This window comes from Vicugna pacos, chromosome 2 (genome assembly GCF_048564905.1).
Source record: "Vicugna pacos chromosome 2, VicPac4, whole genome shotgun sequence".
NCBI lineage: Eukaryota > Metazoa > Chordata > Mammalia > Artiodactyla > Camelidae > Vicugna > Vicugna pacos.
Window position 1 is genome coordinate 119,762,144 of NC_132988.1, and position 16,915 is coordinate 119,779,058.

The 16,915-nt window shown below is 60.8% G+C and overlaps 1 protein-coding gene across 6 annotated transcripts in view; it reads right to left on the reverse strand.

Annotated features, from left to right (window-relative positions):
• Nucleotides 1-16,915, reverse strand: part of RGS12 (regulator of G protein signaling 12) — a 111,129-nt gene that overhangs the window by 6,504 nt on the left and 87,710 nt on the right. For 5 of the 6 annotated variants that reach the window (XM_072946919.1, XM_072946918.1, XM_072946922.1 and 2 more), the window contains 13 exons: nucleotides 15,617-15,786; nucleotides 15,084-15,176; nucleotides 14,238-14,381; nucleotides 13,360-13,539; nucleotides 12,892-13,045; nucleotides 11,002-11,078; nucleotides 9,045-9,239; nucleotides 8,628-8,701; nucleotides 8,065-8,191; nucleotides 6,094-6,190; nucleotides 4,472-4,551; nucleotides 3,921-4,074; nucleotides 2,080-2,538 (listed from right to left, as the gene is read on the reverse strand). In XM_072946919.1, the coding sequence (XP_072803020.1) occupies nucleotides 2,080-2,538; nucleotides 3,921-4,074; nucleotides 4,472-4,551; nucleotides 6,094-6,190; nucleotides 8,065-8,191; nucleotides 8,628-8,701; nucleotides 9,045-9,239; nucleotides 11,002-11,078; nucleotides 12,892-13,045; nucleotides 13,360-13,539; nucleotides 14,238-14,381; nucleotides 15,084-15,176; nucleotides 15,617-15,786 (2,004 nt within the window). Of the gene's footprint in view, nucleotides 1-2,079; nucleotides 2,539-3,920; nucleotides 4,075-4,471; nucleotides 4,552-6,093; nucleotides 6,191-8,064; nucleotides 8,192-8,627; nucleotides 8,702-9,044; nucleotides 9,240-11,001; nucleotides 11,079-12,891; nucleotides 13,046-13,359; nucleotides 13,540-14,237; nucleotides 14,382-15,083; nucleotides 15,177-15,616; nucleotides 15,787-16,915 lie in introns of those variants that run through there. The other variant, XM_072946920.1, reaches the window with a different exon arrangement.

Here is a 16,915-nt window from a genome sequence, read left to right on the forward strand (position 1 = left end):
GTGGGACAAGCAGATGCTGCACAGAAGGACACGTGGCCCAGGCTCTTCCCAGCTCCAGAGGGACACTGGGCAGATCACAGGCCCTCATGGCTCCTTGGCACCTGCCTCACTGGCCTGTGCCCAAGTGCCTCTCCGTCCTCCCTGTTCGGGACAGCTGGGAGCCAAGTGTCCAGGGTCCCCAACTCCTTGGGGGCTAGGGGTTGGTAGTGGCTGTGGAACTGGTCCCTGTCAGCGGTCAGGAGGAGCCCTCAGGGCTCCGGGTTTCCACCCCACAGAGACTAGTACACGGAGAGCGACGCACTTGGGAAAGACAGGGACCCCCAGGCACACTGCCCATGCAGATGGGCATGCAGGGGGAAGGCTGAGCACACCCTGGGTGAACAGCGTGGGCCCGACACACTCAGAGCAGAACGTGGAGCCGGAGGAGCTGGGTGGGGCTGACGGAAGACTGACAGCAGGCAGCCAGCACACCTCAACCCTGGGTTCACGGCGAACGAGCCAAGAGAATCCAGCCTGGCTGCCTCACCCACCCCCTCCTGGCACCCCTTCCTCTGCCTGGAGGCCCGATGCCGATGCCGGCTCTTGGGGCGGGGGCCTCCCGTGGGGCCCACGGGAGGGGCTCGGGAGCGTTTGCTGAGTGAATGGTAGATCTCTGAAAGCCAGTGTGTTCAAGTAAACCCAGTGACTCCCACACACAAAAAACGTGCAATACTTTCCCTGGATTAAGATACCCTTATTGTTTTTCTAAAGTGGAAACAAAGTTTCAAATGAGAAAGGAGAGAGTTTTAAACCAGTCCGGTGATGAGATCTAGAGTTTATTTCTCCGGGAAGAACAGATTCCAAACACAGGTGAAAACTACACACAGGAGTCTACAAAGAAGAGCAGGACAGGACAGCCAGGCCGCGGCGCAGGCCGTGCGGGGCGGCGCGCGCGGGAGGCTGCGGCTTCGCCCGCTCCGCGTCCGCGCGCCGTCCCAGCGGGAAGGCGCCCGCCCCACGCAGCGCCCGCCCTCCACAGCGCCAGGTGCGCACGTGCGTACGACCGTGCGGAGACCAGCACCGCCTTGGGTCCCCACGGAGACGCAGTTGCAGGTCTGACAAGACCCAGCCCCGGGGCAGGACTCTGAGTGCCGGCGGCATCCTGACCGGGGCCTTCCTGCCGCTCCCAACAGCGGTTCATGACCTAGAGCGTCCGCGCATCACGGGGCACGCCGGGGACACCGGCAGCCTCCAGGGCCCTGTGGACACGCACGTGGACAAGGCTCCTCGCCTACACCGCGGGACCAGGGATGCAGGGACACTGGCGGTGGCCTCAAGCCCCTTCCAGGAGGCCGGGGCCTCGCTTCACCTGCCAACACTCGTGCTTCTGGGGAATGGCTCCGCCGCCAGCCGTGCTGCCTGCCTTCTCATGCTAAGTTCATGCTTCCACCTGGAGGGACACCTGTGACTGGCCGGGTCAGGGAACCCCATGGGGCCCCGGTGCCTGGGCACGCATGCTGTCTGACCAGCAGGCGGAGGGTGGCCAGCCCTCCCTGTGTACGGACTGTAGGCCAGTCCTCCCGTTGTCATTCACATGGGGCTTCATGCACTTGCTCCAAACACTTTTTTCAGTCTTGAGATCAAAATACTGAAAGTGCTAGCTATCAGAAATTTTAAAGTAACACATACATTTTCAGAAATCCCCAGGGCCTTGCTTGGTGGTGTTCCCGGACCCAGGACTGAGGAGGAGGCAGCAGAGACAGTGCCACTGTGCCCGGTGTGGGCACCGCCTCGAGCCCCGCTCCATGGTGGGACACCCCCTCCGGGCCCCTCAGCACCCACCCCGCCCACTCTCGAACCTCAGCAGCTGCCGAGTCCCTTCAGAAAAGGCAGATGCAGCCACGACAAACAGTAACCGGGGAAGAGGCCACGTGAAGCCTCCCGAGAGCTTATGGGGCCAAGGGCTAACCTACCACAGCTGTTTCTTTTTTATTGGAAACTGGGTGAACAACACAAGGTGGACAACACGGGGTGGGCGACACCAGGCGGGCAGGGAGCAGCAGAGTCACAGGGGGGCAGGGGTGTCACACTGGGAGGTACCTGGTCTCGCAGGCCCCGCCGAGTTCCACGGGGCAGGGGGTGGCGGCAGGAAGGTGCTGTTGGGGCTGTTGATGTCTCCCTCCCCCGTGAGCGTCAGGTCAGCCACATGCTCGCCCTCCACGGTCTGGACGTCCCCGGCCTCTGCTTCCTGCACCGGGGGGCTGGGGGTCCCGGGGGCACAGAAGGGCGCGCTGTCCGCAGAGCCAGGGCTGGTGGCTGGGCTTTCTCGGCAGTCCCAGGCAGGCCCCTGTGGCTCCTGGGGCCCGGGAGCCCTCTCCTTGCCGTGGCCTGTTATGGGTCTCTGGCCGAAGGCCTTGGCGGAGGCCAAGGATGGGGTGAGCTCCGTAGGGCTGGGGGGCAGACGCAGGAACTCAGGCAGCACCAGGTCCTCCTTCCTCAGCAGCCCGCGCTGGTCGTCTGCTCTGTTGCTCTGAGCTTTGGAAATGAGCTCAAAAAACTCTACGGAAGAAAACCCACATTGACTAAGTTTTAGAGAGTCTACCGTCTGACACATGCAGCCAAATGCACGTCTAGAAAGCTCAGTCCCGCTGCCCAGGCCTCCTCACTCCTGTCTGTACCTGCAGAGCTGCAGGGACACTCTCTCTGCTCCTTCCTGAAGTCAAGCTGCCTGAAGCCCAGACTGAGAACCTGGCCCAACTGGACCAACCCTGCGCCGACGGGTTTCAGCAGCACATCTCTGGTGCCACATGATTCCTGGCTCTCTTCTGAGGATTACAGACGCCACTGGCCAGACACTACGGCCTGAAAGACCCAGGACGTGCCCCAGCCTGGAGCCCGGAGCTGGTGAACCAGCCTTGGCCAATGTGAAGGATGCCCGGGTTGTGTCACCACGACCCGGGGGCCTCTGGGGGTCACCACCCTTCAGAATAGGGTGGTCCAGATGGGGCCTGAGACTGGCGTCCAGCCCTGAAGGCCGGACCCCTCTGTCCACACTGGGGGCCCCATGGCCCCGGGCCCCTCCCGGGCGGCCTCGGGTGGCCTGCTCTGTAGCTCCTGCTTTGCTGGCTTCCAGAGCTCTTCTTTTTCCCACCTGGGCGGATTCCCAGTCGTAACTCGAGTTCACCGTGCAAAGTCGATGGTGGCTACACTGACTTTTTTCTAGTCTTTAATGACAATCTTAGTTTCTGAACAAGGAGTTTAAAAATCTCAAATCTCGCTGGCTTTCAGAAAGGCGCCAACTGCAGACAGCTGTGTGTGTTACTCCCGCCTGATGTTGGCCGTCACAGGGAACCGTGACAGCCCAGCAGACCAGGATGTGCTCCCTGGGTCAAAGCTCAGGTCACGGGAACAGCTCAGTTTCAAGTCAGTTCTCAAGCTTGTCTTTGTTATAAGCTTTCGGAAGCAAAGGAAGTTTCCAGCACCCTCCCTCTCTGTCTCCTGGTGCATCCTTCCTCCCCTGCGGGCAAGGAAGAAGCGCAGGTGGCCAGCCCCACAGGCTAACACAGCCTTTCCCCTGGGCCTCTGGCCAGCAGAGGACAGCCAACCCTGGGCCCTCCTGCCTGCCACCTTCTGGTGAGGACCCTCAGTGACAAGGACCCTGATCCCCGAGCCTCCCTCTGAGCCAAGGACCTGGCTGTGGGGAGGAGACAGACGGAGGACCCACACGGGACTCCTGACTCCTAAGGGGCCTGGCTCTCAGCCTGAAACTGGAGTCCTTGTAAAGTCACACTGACAGCTGAAGACTGACGGGGGACAAATTCTCAGTGTGACAGGGATCACAGCCACCCTGATGTCAGTAACACAGGGCAAGTTCCAACGATCACATGGAAACCTGACATTGCATTCACTAAAAACGTGGAAGTTTTAGAAAGTACACCTACCCTCTGCTTCGTCCAAATTAATTTTCTGAAATTTTTTTTTCCCAATCTTTGCAATAGATTCTTCTCTCTTTGAAAGCCGGGGATCCCTAGCATTCTTCCCATTTTCTCCTTTTATTTTAATAGAATTAGACTTGCCTAGTGTTCTCTCCTCTCCCTGTGTTAGAAGGAAAGTCAAAGTTCTACTCACATTTCAGACACATGACAACACACAGTTCATCAGTGATATAACAAAGGGCTTTGAAACGTAGATTGCATTGATTTGGACTTAAAACGTGTTGCAGGAAAGTCAACCACAACGATGACGGTTAAAAAAGAACAGCACGTCAGGCACCCCCCACCCCGCACCCCCCAGGCCAGTGGGCGGAGGCGGCACGAAGGGACCACGAGAAGAGCCCCACCTGGCCCACCGCCCTGGATGCGAGCCCAGCCCGACCCGAGGCGCAGAGGGCCACTGGGGCCGCGGGCTGGCGGGGCTGGCGGGGCTGGCGGGCCACCCGCCCGGAGCGTCGCGTCGCAGGGGAGGGGCGGGGGGGCGGGCAGAGGGCAGTTACCGTAGCCGACTGGCTTCTGGAACTGGTGCTGGCAGATGTGCTCTGTTTGACTGGCACACTTTTCTGTTTATCTGTGGACACTGAACACAGTGAGATAAGCTTTCTAACTGCAGTGAGCGCAAGTCCACCTCAGCACTGAACATAATCAGGTTTCTATGTCTTTAAGAGGAAAGCGGGACAGAAGCCAAAGGTGTGAGATAGTGGCCCCTTATCTACATGGACGCGGGGCCCGGGGACAGAGGACCGCCCTCGTCCGCCTGCCGCGTCTGGCAGGAGCGGAGCGAGGGTGACGTGGAGAGGGCTCGCGGTTTGCAGGTTTACTGGGCCTTTGTGGTCATGAGGTGAATGAAAGCTCATTCGGATACTGTTTGGCTCGAATGTCTTTAGAAAGCAGACGAGTTTCACACTACGTATTTTCAGATATAGCCATTGCCCCGAGTCGGGGCCGCAGGCCGGCCCCAGTGGCCCTCACGGTCCAAAGACGCCTCTCTGGCCCAGAGAGGCCTGGCGGAATCACAGCACTCCTGCCTGCGAGCGGCGTCACAGTCGCTGCCTGCGCGGGCCGGCAGCTGCGCCGTCAGACTCACCTGCGCGCAAACAGGCCAGGAGGTCCGGCCGCGTCGGGCCCGAGGGAGGCACTGAGCGCCTGCGCCCTGTGCGGGCCGCTCACCCTCTGTGGTGGCTACCAGGCCTGGGGGAGAGCGCACGGCCTTCTCCAGAACCCAGATGGGCCCAGAGGGGCAGGAGCAGCAGGCACTGGAGCCCCGAGGGCAGAGGGACCACCACGGTCTGGGTCACCAGCAGGGATGGAGGCAGGTGACTGACTGGTGCCCCATTTCAGGGCTGAGCCAGCTCGCTCGGCCAAAGCCTGGGAAAGGGAGGGGGCAGCCCCACGTGGCCCACAGCAGCCCTGACACGGCCACCTCCTCGCCTCACTCAGCAAGCTCCAGAAAGCTCTCTCTCCAGGAGACACGCCCCCGCCACCCTCCACCTGGGAGAGGCTGAGCGCTCCCAGAGGTGCAGGTCCCGAGGCTGCAGGGCCTGACTGAGCCCCAGCTGCCAGGCTGCTGCCCCAAGGCCAGGCTCTGGGCTGTAGGGACCGCCATGTCCCCGGGGCAGCGCTGTCATGGCTGAGGCAGCGTGCGGGAAAGGGCTCTGGAAACCACCCGATTCCACACACAAGGCACAATGGGACCTCCATCACCACCCAGGCTCCCACCTCAGCTACTGCTGGGCCGAGGCCGGGCAGCACTGCCCTGGGGTCCCCTGTCCCTGGAGCAGAGGGATGATGAGGCCTCCCAGGAACCAGGCACGCTGGAATCAAGGAGCAGCCCCGGGGGTTCCGCAGGGCCTGTCGCCCCTCCTTACGGTTGAGAAGACACCCTCAGGAGGCCCCAGCACGAGGCCCTCGCACTCCCGGTCCCAGTGCCTCCTGCCCAAAGTCAGGGCCTGGACTCGTCTAGGCCCCTAGGGTTGAGCTCGGCCCTGGCAGGGGGTCGCCAGGCCCGAGAGATGCTAAACCCCAGTGGCACCGCCTGGGCTGTCGCTCTGGGAGCTCAGGGCAGGAGCGGGCGCTTCCCGGGAGGCAGAGTCCAGGGGCCCGGCAGCATGACCCTGCTCACCTTTCCCTCGGGAGGGGTCCTTCTCCTCCAAGATGACCCGCTGTCCGTCCAGACTTGAGATGGGGGCTCCCAGGTCCAGGGGCTCCTTCTCTCCGTTCTAGAGGCAGAGAAGGTACAATGAGTAACCACCCAGCTGGAACTTTCCAGAACAACCGTATGTGGTCCATCTGCTGACAGCAAGACCTCCCCAGACTTAATGGAATCACACACCAGGTGACCCCAAGTCCTGTCACCTCAGCAGGGCTGGCTGCAGACTCCTGACATGGAACAACCAGCGCTGGCTGGCCTGCCTGGAATGCTGGCCCTAGAAACCCACGGGGACCAGACTGCCACTCAAGTGACGGCCACTGGCTGCACTCGGCCACGTCGAAGGTCCAGGGGTGAAAGACATGCAGCAGATGCTACAAACACCTGCGTCCACAAGCCTGGGGTGGTCAGCGAAGGTGGCCCAAGTCTCAGCACGACTCCCCACCGGGATGCGGTGGCCCTGAAGCCCTCCGTGGCCTTCAACATGCCAGGAGGCAAGTGCGGGGGCAGGTGCCTCCCTGTGGGTGGGAAGCAGGTGGGCCCGAGGCCAGGGGTCCTGCCCTCCTCTCCTGGGGAGGCTCCCTTACTGTTCAAGGTCCACAGCCTATGTTGAAAAAAGCATCTGAACTTGTGGTTTGGCTCCAAAATTCCCTGTAAGTCAGAACTATACGGTGACCAAATGCCCAGTGGGGGCTCTGGCTGAGTGAGGACCAGACCAAGGCTGGCAGGGTACTGCCTGCTCAGACTTCCTGGCCTCGGGAGGTCACAGTTCACTGAAGAGGGTCAGCAGGTGTGTCCAAGGAGAGCCACGTCCTCACAGCCCAACCTCAAGGACCCTCCACACCGCCCTCGCCAGTTCCCCAGCCCCGAGCCCCCAGGTGGCTGGACTGCTCTTCCGGATCAGGCTTCACCAGCCAGCCTTCAGGACCGGACACTCCTACATGACCACAGAGCACGTGTCTATGACCCGCCCTCCTTTTCAGTTAGGGAAACAGGCCCCGGGGGTTGGGGGATCACTTGCGATCTGACATGATCAGAGTAGGGAATGTGTCCCTCTCTGTCCGGGACACTCTGGACTCTAGGATGGCACCCCTACCCCCAGCCCCAATGAGCTGGGAGGGGGCTTCACGTCACTCTCGGGGTGTCCGAAACAGCTGAGCACAGTCCTCTCACTCACGTCAAAGCTCGTGAACAATTTTGGAGCCCGTTTCAGAGAAAACTAAAATCCTAAAACTACTTGAAATCATAGCTCTGATAGAGAATATTTTCTAAAGAAGGAACACAGGCAAGTGTGTCATAAATCACCACGTTTCGCAGCAAATGTGTAGCACGTGCCGGGACCCAGCAGGGACCAGCAGACACGGGGCCCAGCTCTCCGAGCCTGCGGCTCTAGGCATCTCCCTACGGACCCCCTCTGGTTGCGGGACAGAGACTCTGGTCTTGTCCCCTATGAACTCATTCACCGAGTAACCCGGGGGCCTGGCGTGGCAACGCTGGAGAGCACTAGCTCTGCGGCGTGGAGGCTGGAAGCGGGACAGACCCCAGCGGGGGCCCGACAGCGGGTTGGGCAGGTGGGGCAGGCGTCACCGCGCTCCGCCATCGGCTCAGATTTGCAAATGCTGAGAGGCTGGAGAGTTTTCATGTATTTGTTTCTCCTCCTTGTTTCCCTGGGCCAAAAGCCCCAAATCTCAGGTATCAACCCAAACCCCAGTAGGAACCACCAAGGCATGAAAAAACAACAAGCGTCTCCACCGAAGGGCATGGGAGCAGAGGGCCACGGGGCCGCCTCCCGCCCGGCCTGCCAGAAGGAGGGCTGCTGACAGGCCCCGGTGTGTCCTTGGTCCCACTGGTCACAGCGCACTTCGTGGACAGCTGGGCGCACACTGGGTCCCCGCAGGCAGCACTGAGCTGCAGCTGCAGCACGGCGGGCCTTGCGTCACTCACCAGCCGGGCCACCAGCTCGCTCAGGCGCAGACCGTACTTGGCCGCCACGGGCCTCAGCACCTCCGTGACGGGCTTGCTGGGCTTGGCCTTGAGTCCCACGGACCGGTTAATCGGCACCAGATCCAGCCTGGTGGGAGGGGAGAAACGGGCACATCTGCTATGGACCTACGACAACTGTCTCGTAGACATTACGTCTTGAGAGCAGAGCTGTGTGGCACCCCTGGGGTCCCCGAGTCGTCCCCAGGTTCTGCACGAGAAGAGAGCCTGCAGGGTTTTCTCCAAGGCCTGGTGGGGCTGAGCTGGGGCGGCCACACAGGCCAAGAGCAGGCCCCTCCCCACGGGACGGCCCGAGCTCCGCATCCAGCCTGCCCGCCACCCTGGTCATACACGGGCGGGGAGAGTGCGCCTCTGGCCCCCGGGCTGTGAGCGGCTGCCTCCTACCAAGCTCAGGACGAGGGCGCCAGCAGCCCCTCCCAGCAGAGCAGAGGCCTGTGGAGGGGTCACCAGAAGCAGCCGTGTGGCTCTGGAAACCTCACAGAAATGACAGTTGCATTTTTTCTTACCGAAATAAAGTGCGTTTTTCTAGGCGCAGGTCCCTGGACTCCAAGATACTGCTGTCCTGATGCAGCACCAGAGGCTTTGGGACATGTGAAGGAACAGAGAGGGACATCAGGGGAGCCAGGGTGCCCCCCGCACCCACAGCGTGCAGCGCAGATAGCTGCACGGAACAGCCCTACCGGCCCAGGGCGAGAGAAGGCTCCCAGCCGTCCACTGCTCGTCCACAGAGGGCCCCGCACAGCCCGACCCACCCCCCACCCCCCAGATGGCCTCCAGCAGGCGCACTGCTCAGAGAAGGAGCACAGAGTCCGGCCCAGCAGATTCACTAAAACAAACAGACTAGCCGGTCCTCCCATCCCATCGGCAGGCTCTCCCACGGGCAGGACCCTGGGCAGGAGAGGCCCAGGTCTACACAGCCTTACCTTGTCCCCGCCCACCAGGAAGAGGTCCACGGCGGCCCCGTTGATTCCCTGTCGCTCGCAGAGCCCGGACAGGACCTCTTTGATGGAGAGCCCTTCCCTGACGGGCACCATGCAAGACGTCCCATCGGGCAGCTGGATGCTGCAGTGCTTGGTGGCCTTGTCCCTCTCGGGCCCCAGGGTCCTGCAGGCCTCTGGCTGGGGGGCAGGGAGAGAGGTGGCGGGTGCAGGGTCAGAAGAAACGAAGTGCCAAGGCGCCCGGGGAGGCTATGGTAGCTTCCAGACACCTGGGGAGGCCCCCCGTGTGCCTCCCCGTCCACACCCACACCCGCTCTGAGAATTCAGAATCCTGTGGAGCTTCTGGGTTAACACCAGAGACAGCAATTCTCTCTCTCTCTCTCTCTCTCTCAACTCCAGGCACCATATTTACAGTTTTACTCTCCAGTCTCTTGGTCTAAACACTAAGGGCTGCACTTAACTAGCTTCCCTACTCAGAACAGGGAGGGCCCCTCACACTGCTGTTCTCGGGTCTGGTCTCGGCCTCCCTGACGCACAAGCACGTGGAGTCACCCTGTGGAGCCCACTGAGGCCGCACGGTCACCGTGGGCTGCCTCTGCCCACCTCTCAGTCTGCAGGGCCAGGGACCCAGGAGGCAGGCTGGTCCGCACCCTGAGGGCCTGAGGCCCACCCTCTGCTGCTTCTGGTCATCTTTCTGGATCCTTCGGTCTGACCTTTTGGGACCGGAGGCCTTCCCAAGAAGGATGGTCAGCCTGAGGGAGGGGCTGGGAGAGGGGAGATGCGGCCCTCAGAGGCTCAGAGGCAGGAACACACCTGCAGGATGGGGAGCAGATGGGGCGGGAGAGACAGCTGTTCGGGAGCACCAGGGACCAAGCCTTGCCAGACGGCAGCACCTGCAACCTGACTTTCTGCATTGCTGGTGGACTGAGTCAGGGGCTGGAGGACAGCTCCTAAGGCACCTCCCCAGCCTCACCCCAGGCAGGGCTCCAGGTGGGCAGGAGCTGGACCGAGGGGCCAGCCCGCAGCTACACTCCCTGTGCAAACCTTTTGGTCTCTCCCGATGCCTCCTCTGGGTCTCAAGTTACAGCATCCTTTCCCCGCTAGAAATAGCTCCCTGCCACATCCTGCTGACATACAGCTTGCCCTGGCTGTCACTTCCGATGGTCCGAAAATCTTTCACCCAAATGGTACTTTGGAAAACTAGTCTGTGGTGGTAGATTGACTGCAAAATGGCCCCAAATCTCCTCTTTCCACAGACGCAAGTACAGTCATAAATGTTCTTTGTTTTTAGCTGCTGAGCTTTGGGGTAGTTTGTTAGGCAGCAGTAGCTAACTGACACATGGTAAGCTCGTCCAGCCTTAACTGTTATTTGGGGAAATAATATTCTACATTAAATACTGCTTGGCAATTTCCAGTGACCAGGATGCTGGCGGTAGTAAGGTTTTCCAAAATTGGTATCAGACAACAGCTAACCAGCTAGCCGGTCAGCCCAACGTCTCCCCACTTCCTCCACCTCGCTAGACATTGGGACCAGACGAGCAGTTTAGAAGGGTGTGAGGAGAGGGCACGGGGCAGGCCAGGATCTGGGCTCCCCCACAGGCAGGGGCCAGGCTGGGGGAGGACTCGCAGAAGCAGACCCTGGGGCGTCGAGCTGACGGGTGTTCAAATGCTGAGACAAAGACGGAGCACCTGCTGGCTCCTGGTGGGCGTCCAAAGAGACAGCGACTGAATGAGAACAAAAGATCTCAAAAATAGGCCCAGAAGTATTTTTAGGACTCAGGGGGCACCCCTCCCCATCTATCAAATGGCTCCTCTCAGATCCCACGAACCCCAGTGGGGAAGAGCCTGGGTGGAGCCCCAGACCCCACATTCCTGAGGGACATGACTCTCGTGCCCAGAGGCTGGCGGGCCCAGTGAATCAGCTGTGGCCTCAGGGACTCACCAGGTCCAGGCTCCCGGCAGAGGACACGGAGCCCTGCGACTCCCTGCGGCCCAGGCCTCCATTGGCGTGCAGGGGGTCTAGAAGGGGAAAGGGTCGCTCAGAAAGGCGAACAGCACCCACTTCACCTGTGCTCACTTAACACAAAAACCCACGCATGTGGTCACTGCTCCCAACTCCCACCCCATCAGGCTGAGCACACTTACACAGAGGACAGAAGCCAGGCTTGGAAAGGCCCCTGCACGGCCTCACCTCCCAGACCCACCGCTTGGCCCACAGCTGGAGCCAGGGGGCCGGGAGCGCCGCCCAGACCTGCTGTCCACTCGGCCCACGGCCGCGGCAGCTCAAAACACGAGTGGGCGCTCTGGTGCAGGGCCGCCCTGCGCTTCACTTCATCTGGAATTGTTATCTCAGCACACGGCTTCTGGGCCCAAGAGGAGGGCAGTAAACAGGACAGCGGCCACAGCACCGCTATCTGCAGCTCATTTCCCATCTCCCACGAGTGCAAAGTAAGCCCACAGTCACCGCATCCCTTGTCACCAAGTGTTCCCATTGCAATCCCAACATCACGACGACTCTGCTCCAGCAGGGCCCACCGCCAGTCACACTGCTGTGCAGGGGGCCTGGGGGCCACGCAGGGGGGCCTGATTAGACGGCAGCTCCCAGGTCCCACTGACCCTCCAAACTACCAGCCCATCTTTCAAAAGCAACAGACAGCCAGGCGACCATGTCAGAACTCCTGGGGAGTGCCCTGGAGTCAGGATTTAAAGCCCTTTCCAGACAGTCTCTAAAGATCTGCTAGGTATGGGAACCCCAGCCTCCTGCTCAGGGGCACAGACATAAAGAGGCAGTTGCTCCCCTGTCTCTGGTCCTCGGGGGGGGGGTCCCTGGTCCCTATGCCCCGCTCCCGTCCCCCAGTCCTGCCTGCCTTCCCTGTGGAAGAACACCTGCTCTGACCGCCCACAGCATGACCCCGGAGCGGGAGGGCACCGGCACCAAGCCCCCAGCCCTGAGCCGCCTTCTGTAAGATGGGCACGAGCCCTACCGTGCAGTCTGCTCCCAGGGGGAGAGGAGATATAAACTCTACAAACCACCGCCTCCCACCTCCTCCTCAGGCCTCCTGTCCGAGACCCCTCAATAAACCGCCCAGTTTAAACCTGGCGGCCCAGGCCGGGAGACTGCAGGTTACTCCTTGGAAAATAATCACCCTCTTGAATCTCTAGGGAAAAAACTCTTTCCAGTTGCTGCCCCCCACTTAGGCTTCCCACGCCTGCGGTGAGCACCGTCATCTTTCTCTGCCCACCCCTTCCCTGCGCCAGCCCAGCCAGCGTCTGCAACCAGCAAAGGGCCCCCGAGGCCCCTCCCCGGGCTGGGGCTGAGCCCGCGCCTCGCACCGCCTTCTCGGCCACACACACGAAGGACACCAAGGGAGGAGACCTCCAGCACAGCCACCTCCAGACTCACAGTAAAGAATGTGATTTGGGGACACTCGACGCTCAAACTACCATGTCACATTGTCTTTACAAACTTACAAAGGCTCGTGCACCCCTGCACGTGGCAGAAAAACAAGCAAAAACCCCAAAGACTTCGGCAGGCAAGAAGCTGTCTGGGTGGACAGACGGCAGGACTCTGCATTTTCTTCTTTTTACCTGGTTGTGTTTTCCAGATTCTCTGCCCAGAGCGCCTATTACTGCTGGAGCAGGAGTAGGGGAGAGCGGCCGCCACTGGGGGCCCAGGCCTGGGGCTGGGATGCACCGCGCCCTGCTTCCCGGCCGTCCTGCCCCACAGGCCACCGAAGAGGCACGAGCTGCCCTGGGGGCACGGCCCACACCCCCTCACTCGTCCCCGCGACAGCCTCGCCCCGACCCCGCCTGCGCAACACAAACCACCAACCATTTGGACGGTCGCCGTGGTCCTTCTTCTTCTGGGAGCGCCCAGTGCTCCTGGTCCTGGACCAAGAGAAAAACGCGCCTTTCCGCTTCTTCTCACTGTCCTCGTCCCCCAGCTCCTCATTCAGGGAGCGTCCTGATTTTGATTTTCCACTCAGCTGCCATCAAACGGAAAACACGGTTAATTTACCACCACCCTGGATGAGAAGGGAGGCCAGAGGGGGCTGCCTAGGCCCGTTCTCCGCGGGAGGGGTCAGGCCTTCGAGGCCAGAGATGCAGCCCCAACAGCCTCCCCAAGACAGCAGCTGGAGCCTCCCACCCAGACTGCAGCCTCAGACAAGATGCATCTGAAGGTCCAAGCCCAAGAGGTCCGTCACTCCCCGTGAGTTAAGGGATAAACCAGCACGGTGTCTGCTGTCCCTTCCCCAGAACAGCCCTCATCGGGTGAGACCAGCGCGACGGAGCGGGGCACCTTCTTTGGCGTGGACACGTTTGAGTGGTCCGAGCCGACGCTGTGCTTGGAGGCAGGGCTGCTGGGGACCTGCTGTGCGTCAGGCAGTGAGCGGCCCTCCACCTCGGCCAGGATGCACTCTTGGTACAGCTGGGACTTCAGGAAGCGCGTGTAGCTGTCGAACTTCATCAGGTTGAAGATCTGCGGGAAAAACGCAGCTGCGGTCCAGGGTCCAGTCCCAGACGGGGCCAGACACCCAGCCCGCGGTGAAGAGTCACACGGGGCCCGTACACGCCAGCCGGGCCCATTCTGAAAGCCCGCTCTCTCCCCAGAGTTACTTTCTGGGTCCTTTATGTCTGATTTCTTTCCCATAACACACCAGCCCTGGTTTATCATGCTTACAATCAGCCAATTCCAACAGCCTGTCAAAGCCCACATCACGGGTGGGCCCAGCACAACCAGCGGCCATACTGGGGCATCTTAACTTCGTTAAATCAGAATGAAACCGAAAGCAACTGGAAATCTAAAGGAAGTGAGAACTGCCCTGAAAATACTGTTTTGTTTTGTTTTGTCTTAATTATTAACAGTACTCATATGACTCGGCAACAGAAGTAACCTCTGGTAAAAACCATTAGGGTCCATGCACGCTTTTTATCACAGAGATGTCCTAAAGCTGAAAAAAAAAAATCCAACCCTCTATCTTCCTCTACAGACGCCCCTGCCCACGAATCTGCAACCTCACACACAGGCATGTGGAGAAGTGTCACCAGACAGGGACTTCCTGCTTCACGGCCTGGCTGAACCCTGGCTCTGGGACAGAAGCCCACTCTCCCGTCAGTCTGGCGCCCACGGGGGGCTGCTCTCTGGGACCCGAGTCCCCTCCCCACCCCGGGAGTCACCTGAAGCTGCTGCTCCTTGAACATGTCGGGGTGAGGGGCACGGAGGATGTCGTCCGCCAGCTGGGCCTGGCTGTCGATGTTGACTGGAGTGGTCGCTTTGCTGCTCAGGAACTTACTGAAGATCTCGCGGGCCCTGTAGGAGAGCTGCCGGGACACGTGTGTGAGCGGACGCGCAGACCACAAACAGCACGTGTGTTCTGCCTGTTTCACGGCTGTACTCCAAATGCCCAGCACAGCTCCAGGCACTGGAGGTACATTCTCTTGGGGCCCAATAGATACTTCCTGCTGGAGTTACAGATAAAAGTTCCAGCCAATATGAAACTCTTCAGTAAATCAGCTCCCCTCCCAATTTTCTCAAAGGGCAATCTGAATGTACCAAAGGCCTGGCCGTGCTGCAGCGGGGGACGGCAGGGGTGGTGTGGCAGGGCGGGGGGGCGAGGTTGGGGCGGCACTGAGTGTGGCGAGGAGACAAGATGCCTCCTCTGAGGGGACCGCAGGCCGCACGGCCTCCAGCCGGGGCTCGCCGTCACCCAGGGCCGCGAGGGCGAGCAGGGCGGACGGGTATTCTCAGGGTGCTCTTCCACCCAGAATCTGCTCCTGCACCCCCTCAGCACACTGAGCAGCAGCACGTCTGCTGATGAAAGCTCTACGGCCGAAGGCATTTCTGCAAGCTCTGTTTAGGCAAAATTAAATACCATATATATTAAGAAACTTAGTCTGAAAAAGAAATTTTTTCATGGTGTGAAAATATTTTTACATGGACTTTTCAAACTGCACTAGGTGTGAAGCTGTGATGAAATCACCCTGCCCTCAGCCACCCCCACTCCCCGGCCTGAAGAAACATACCTCTTTTTTGTCGTGTGCAGGAACATGACTAAAATACTCGCAGGCCTGCCAGAATAAAATGTTTTCTTCACTGAACTCTTTCCTTAGAAAATCCTAAGAAAAACACCGGCAATCAGCCTTCACACAGCCCTCAGAAAAGGGCGAACCGGTAATGGCTGAGGGCCCTCCCTCCTCTCGACCTCTGCCGATTCCTTCATTCCCACTTTTTTCTCTTTACCGCCTTTCACCGAAACCAGAGGTCACAAGCGCGTCTCCAGAATTCCCCCAAAAGACGAACTGAAAAGCTGCCCACGCTGAGGACCACTTTGGCGCACACGGCCGCTTTCTCGGGAGCCGAGCATCCCTTCCTAACAGCTGCCCTTGCTGACAGGTAGCCCTTCCCAGCATTTACAAGAAGCTCCGCCCCCTTGGCCTCAAGCGCCTAGGGCAGGCGCAAGAGCAGGAGGAGACACAGGCCCTGCCCTGACCTGAGGTCTGAACCAGAGCGGGCCCGGGTCCTGCCAGAGGAAGGGACCATCACCCATCGTACTCACGGAGAAGTATCGCACGCCCAGCGGGTCCTGCAGAAGACGCTCGAAGGACACGGCCCAGCTGGCAACCCTCCGCTCGCGCAGGCGCCGGCAGCTCTGCACACTGGGGAGGCTGGCATTGCTGCTCAGGCTGTGGTTGCTCACACAGTCCTTCAGGTCGGCGCCGCTCAGCTCTGTGGGGCCAGCACAGACCTCACTCACCTGCGGGTGTGTCCTCCACACCCGCCCGCGGGGCTGGCCGGGCCTCACCAAGCTGTCTTCTCTAGAACTTGCGATCGGCCCAAGAACAGTGCACGCCCACACCGTGGCCCCGTCGTCCCAGGTACAGGGCAGAGCATGGAACAAGACCGGACCTGGATGCTGACGGCCCCCGACAAGGATGCTTGGCACAGATCGCGGCTGGCTGGGCCGCGGGCACAACCGGGAGCACCAGGTGAGCCCACCTGAGGTCAGGGGCCGCTGGGAGTCAGGGCCAGGTGACCCACAGGGCAAGCAGAGGGACAGGGGCACCGGTGGGGTTCCCAGGGCCTGGGGAAGCTGCCTCGTCAGGATGGGAATCTCGCACTCACATCCCTGTACTTCCCTGCACGCGACCAGTCTCACGCCCGGGCCAGCGTGAGTGCAACCGCGAGCCAGCGTGACGACTAGAGGGCGGCCGCCCCTCGTGGAAAACACACGCTCCCGGGGTGTGCTCCCAAGCCGGCCGCAAACAGCACTAAGGAGCCTTCGGTTCCACTGTCTTGTAAACAAGCTCTGGAAAGATCCGTCTCCCTTCACACAGAGACGGGGGTACTCGGGACCCCTGTCGCCCTCCCATGAGCAGGCCCCCTCACAGCAGGGTGGGCAGGCCTGGCCATGGAAGCCTAGGGCCGGAACCAGCGGCCGGACATTCTGCCGAGGACAGGCCCCTTCTGTGAGAGCCCAGGGGACACGGGACAGGGACGGCCAAACCTGCACTGGGGCGGGGCACAGGCTCTGCTGGCTGAGCGTGGCTGCCCGGTGGAAGTACCAGGCTCACAAGCCCCGTTCTGCTCTCTCACCCGGGCTCGCGGGGAGGAGTCGGGTGGACTAGTTAACCGGCTCCGGCTCTTGGCCAGCCGCTTCCAATGCGTCCTATTAGTGACAGGGGACCGGGGTGGGGAGACCAGGACAGGTCAGTGACCCAGCACAAAGCCCCGTGGGGACAGAGGCAACGCAAAGTGGCGATCAAGCCCGTCTACAGTGCAGGATGGCGGGCAGAGGCTGGCCTGCAGCCACGGCCCCCAGGAGATGGGCCTTCAGGGGACCAGACAGCTCAGCTGG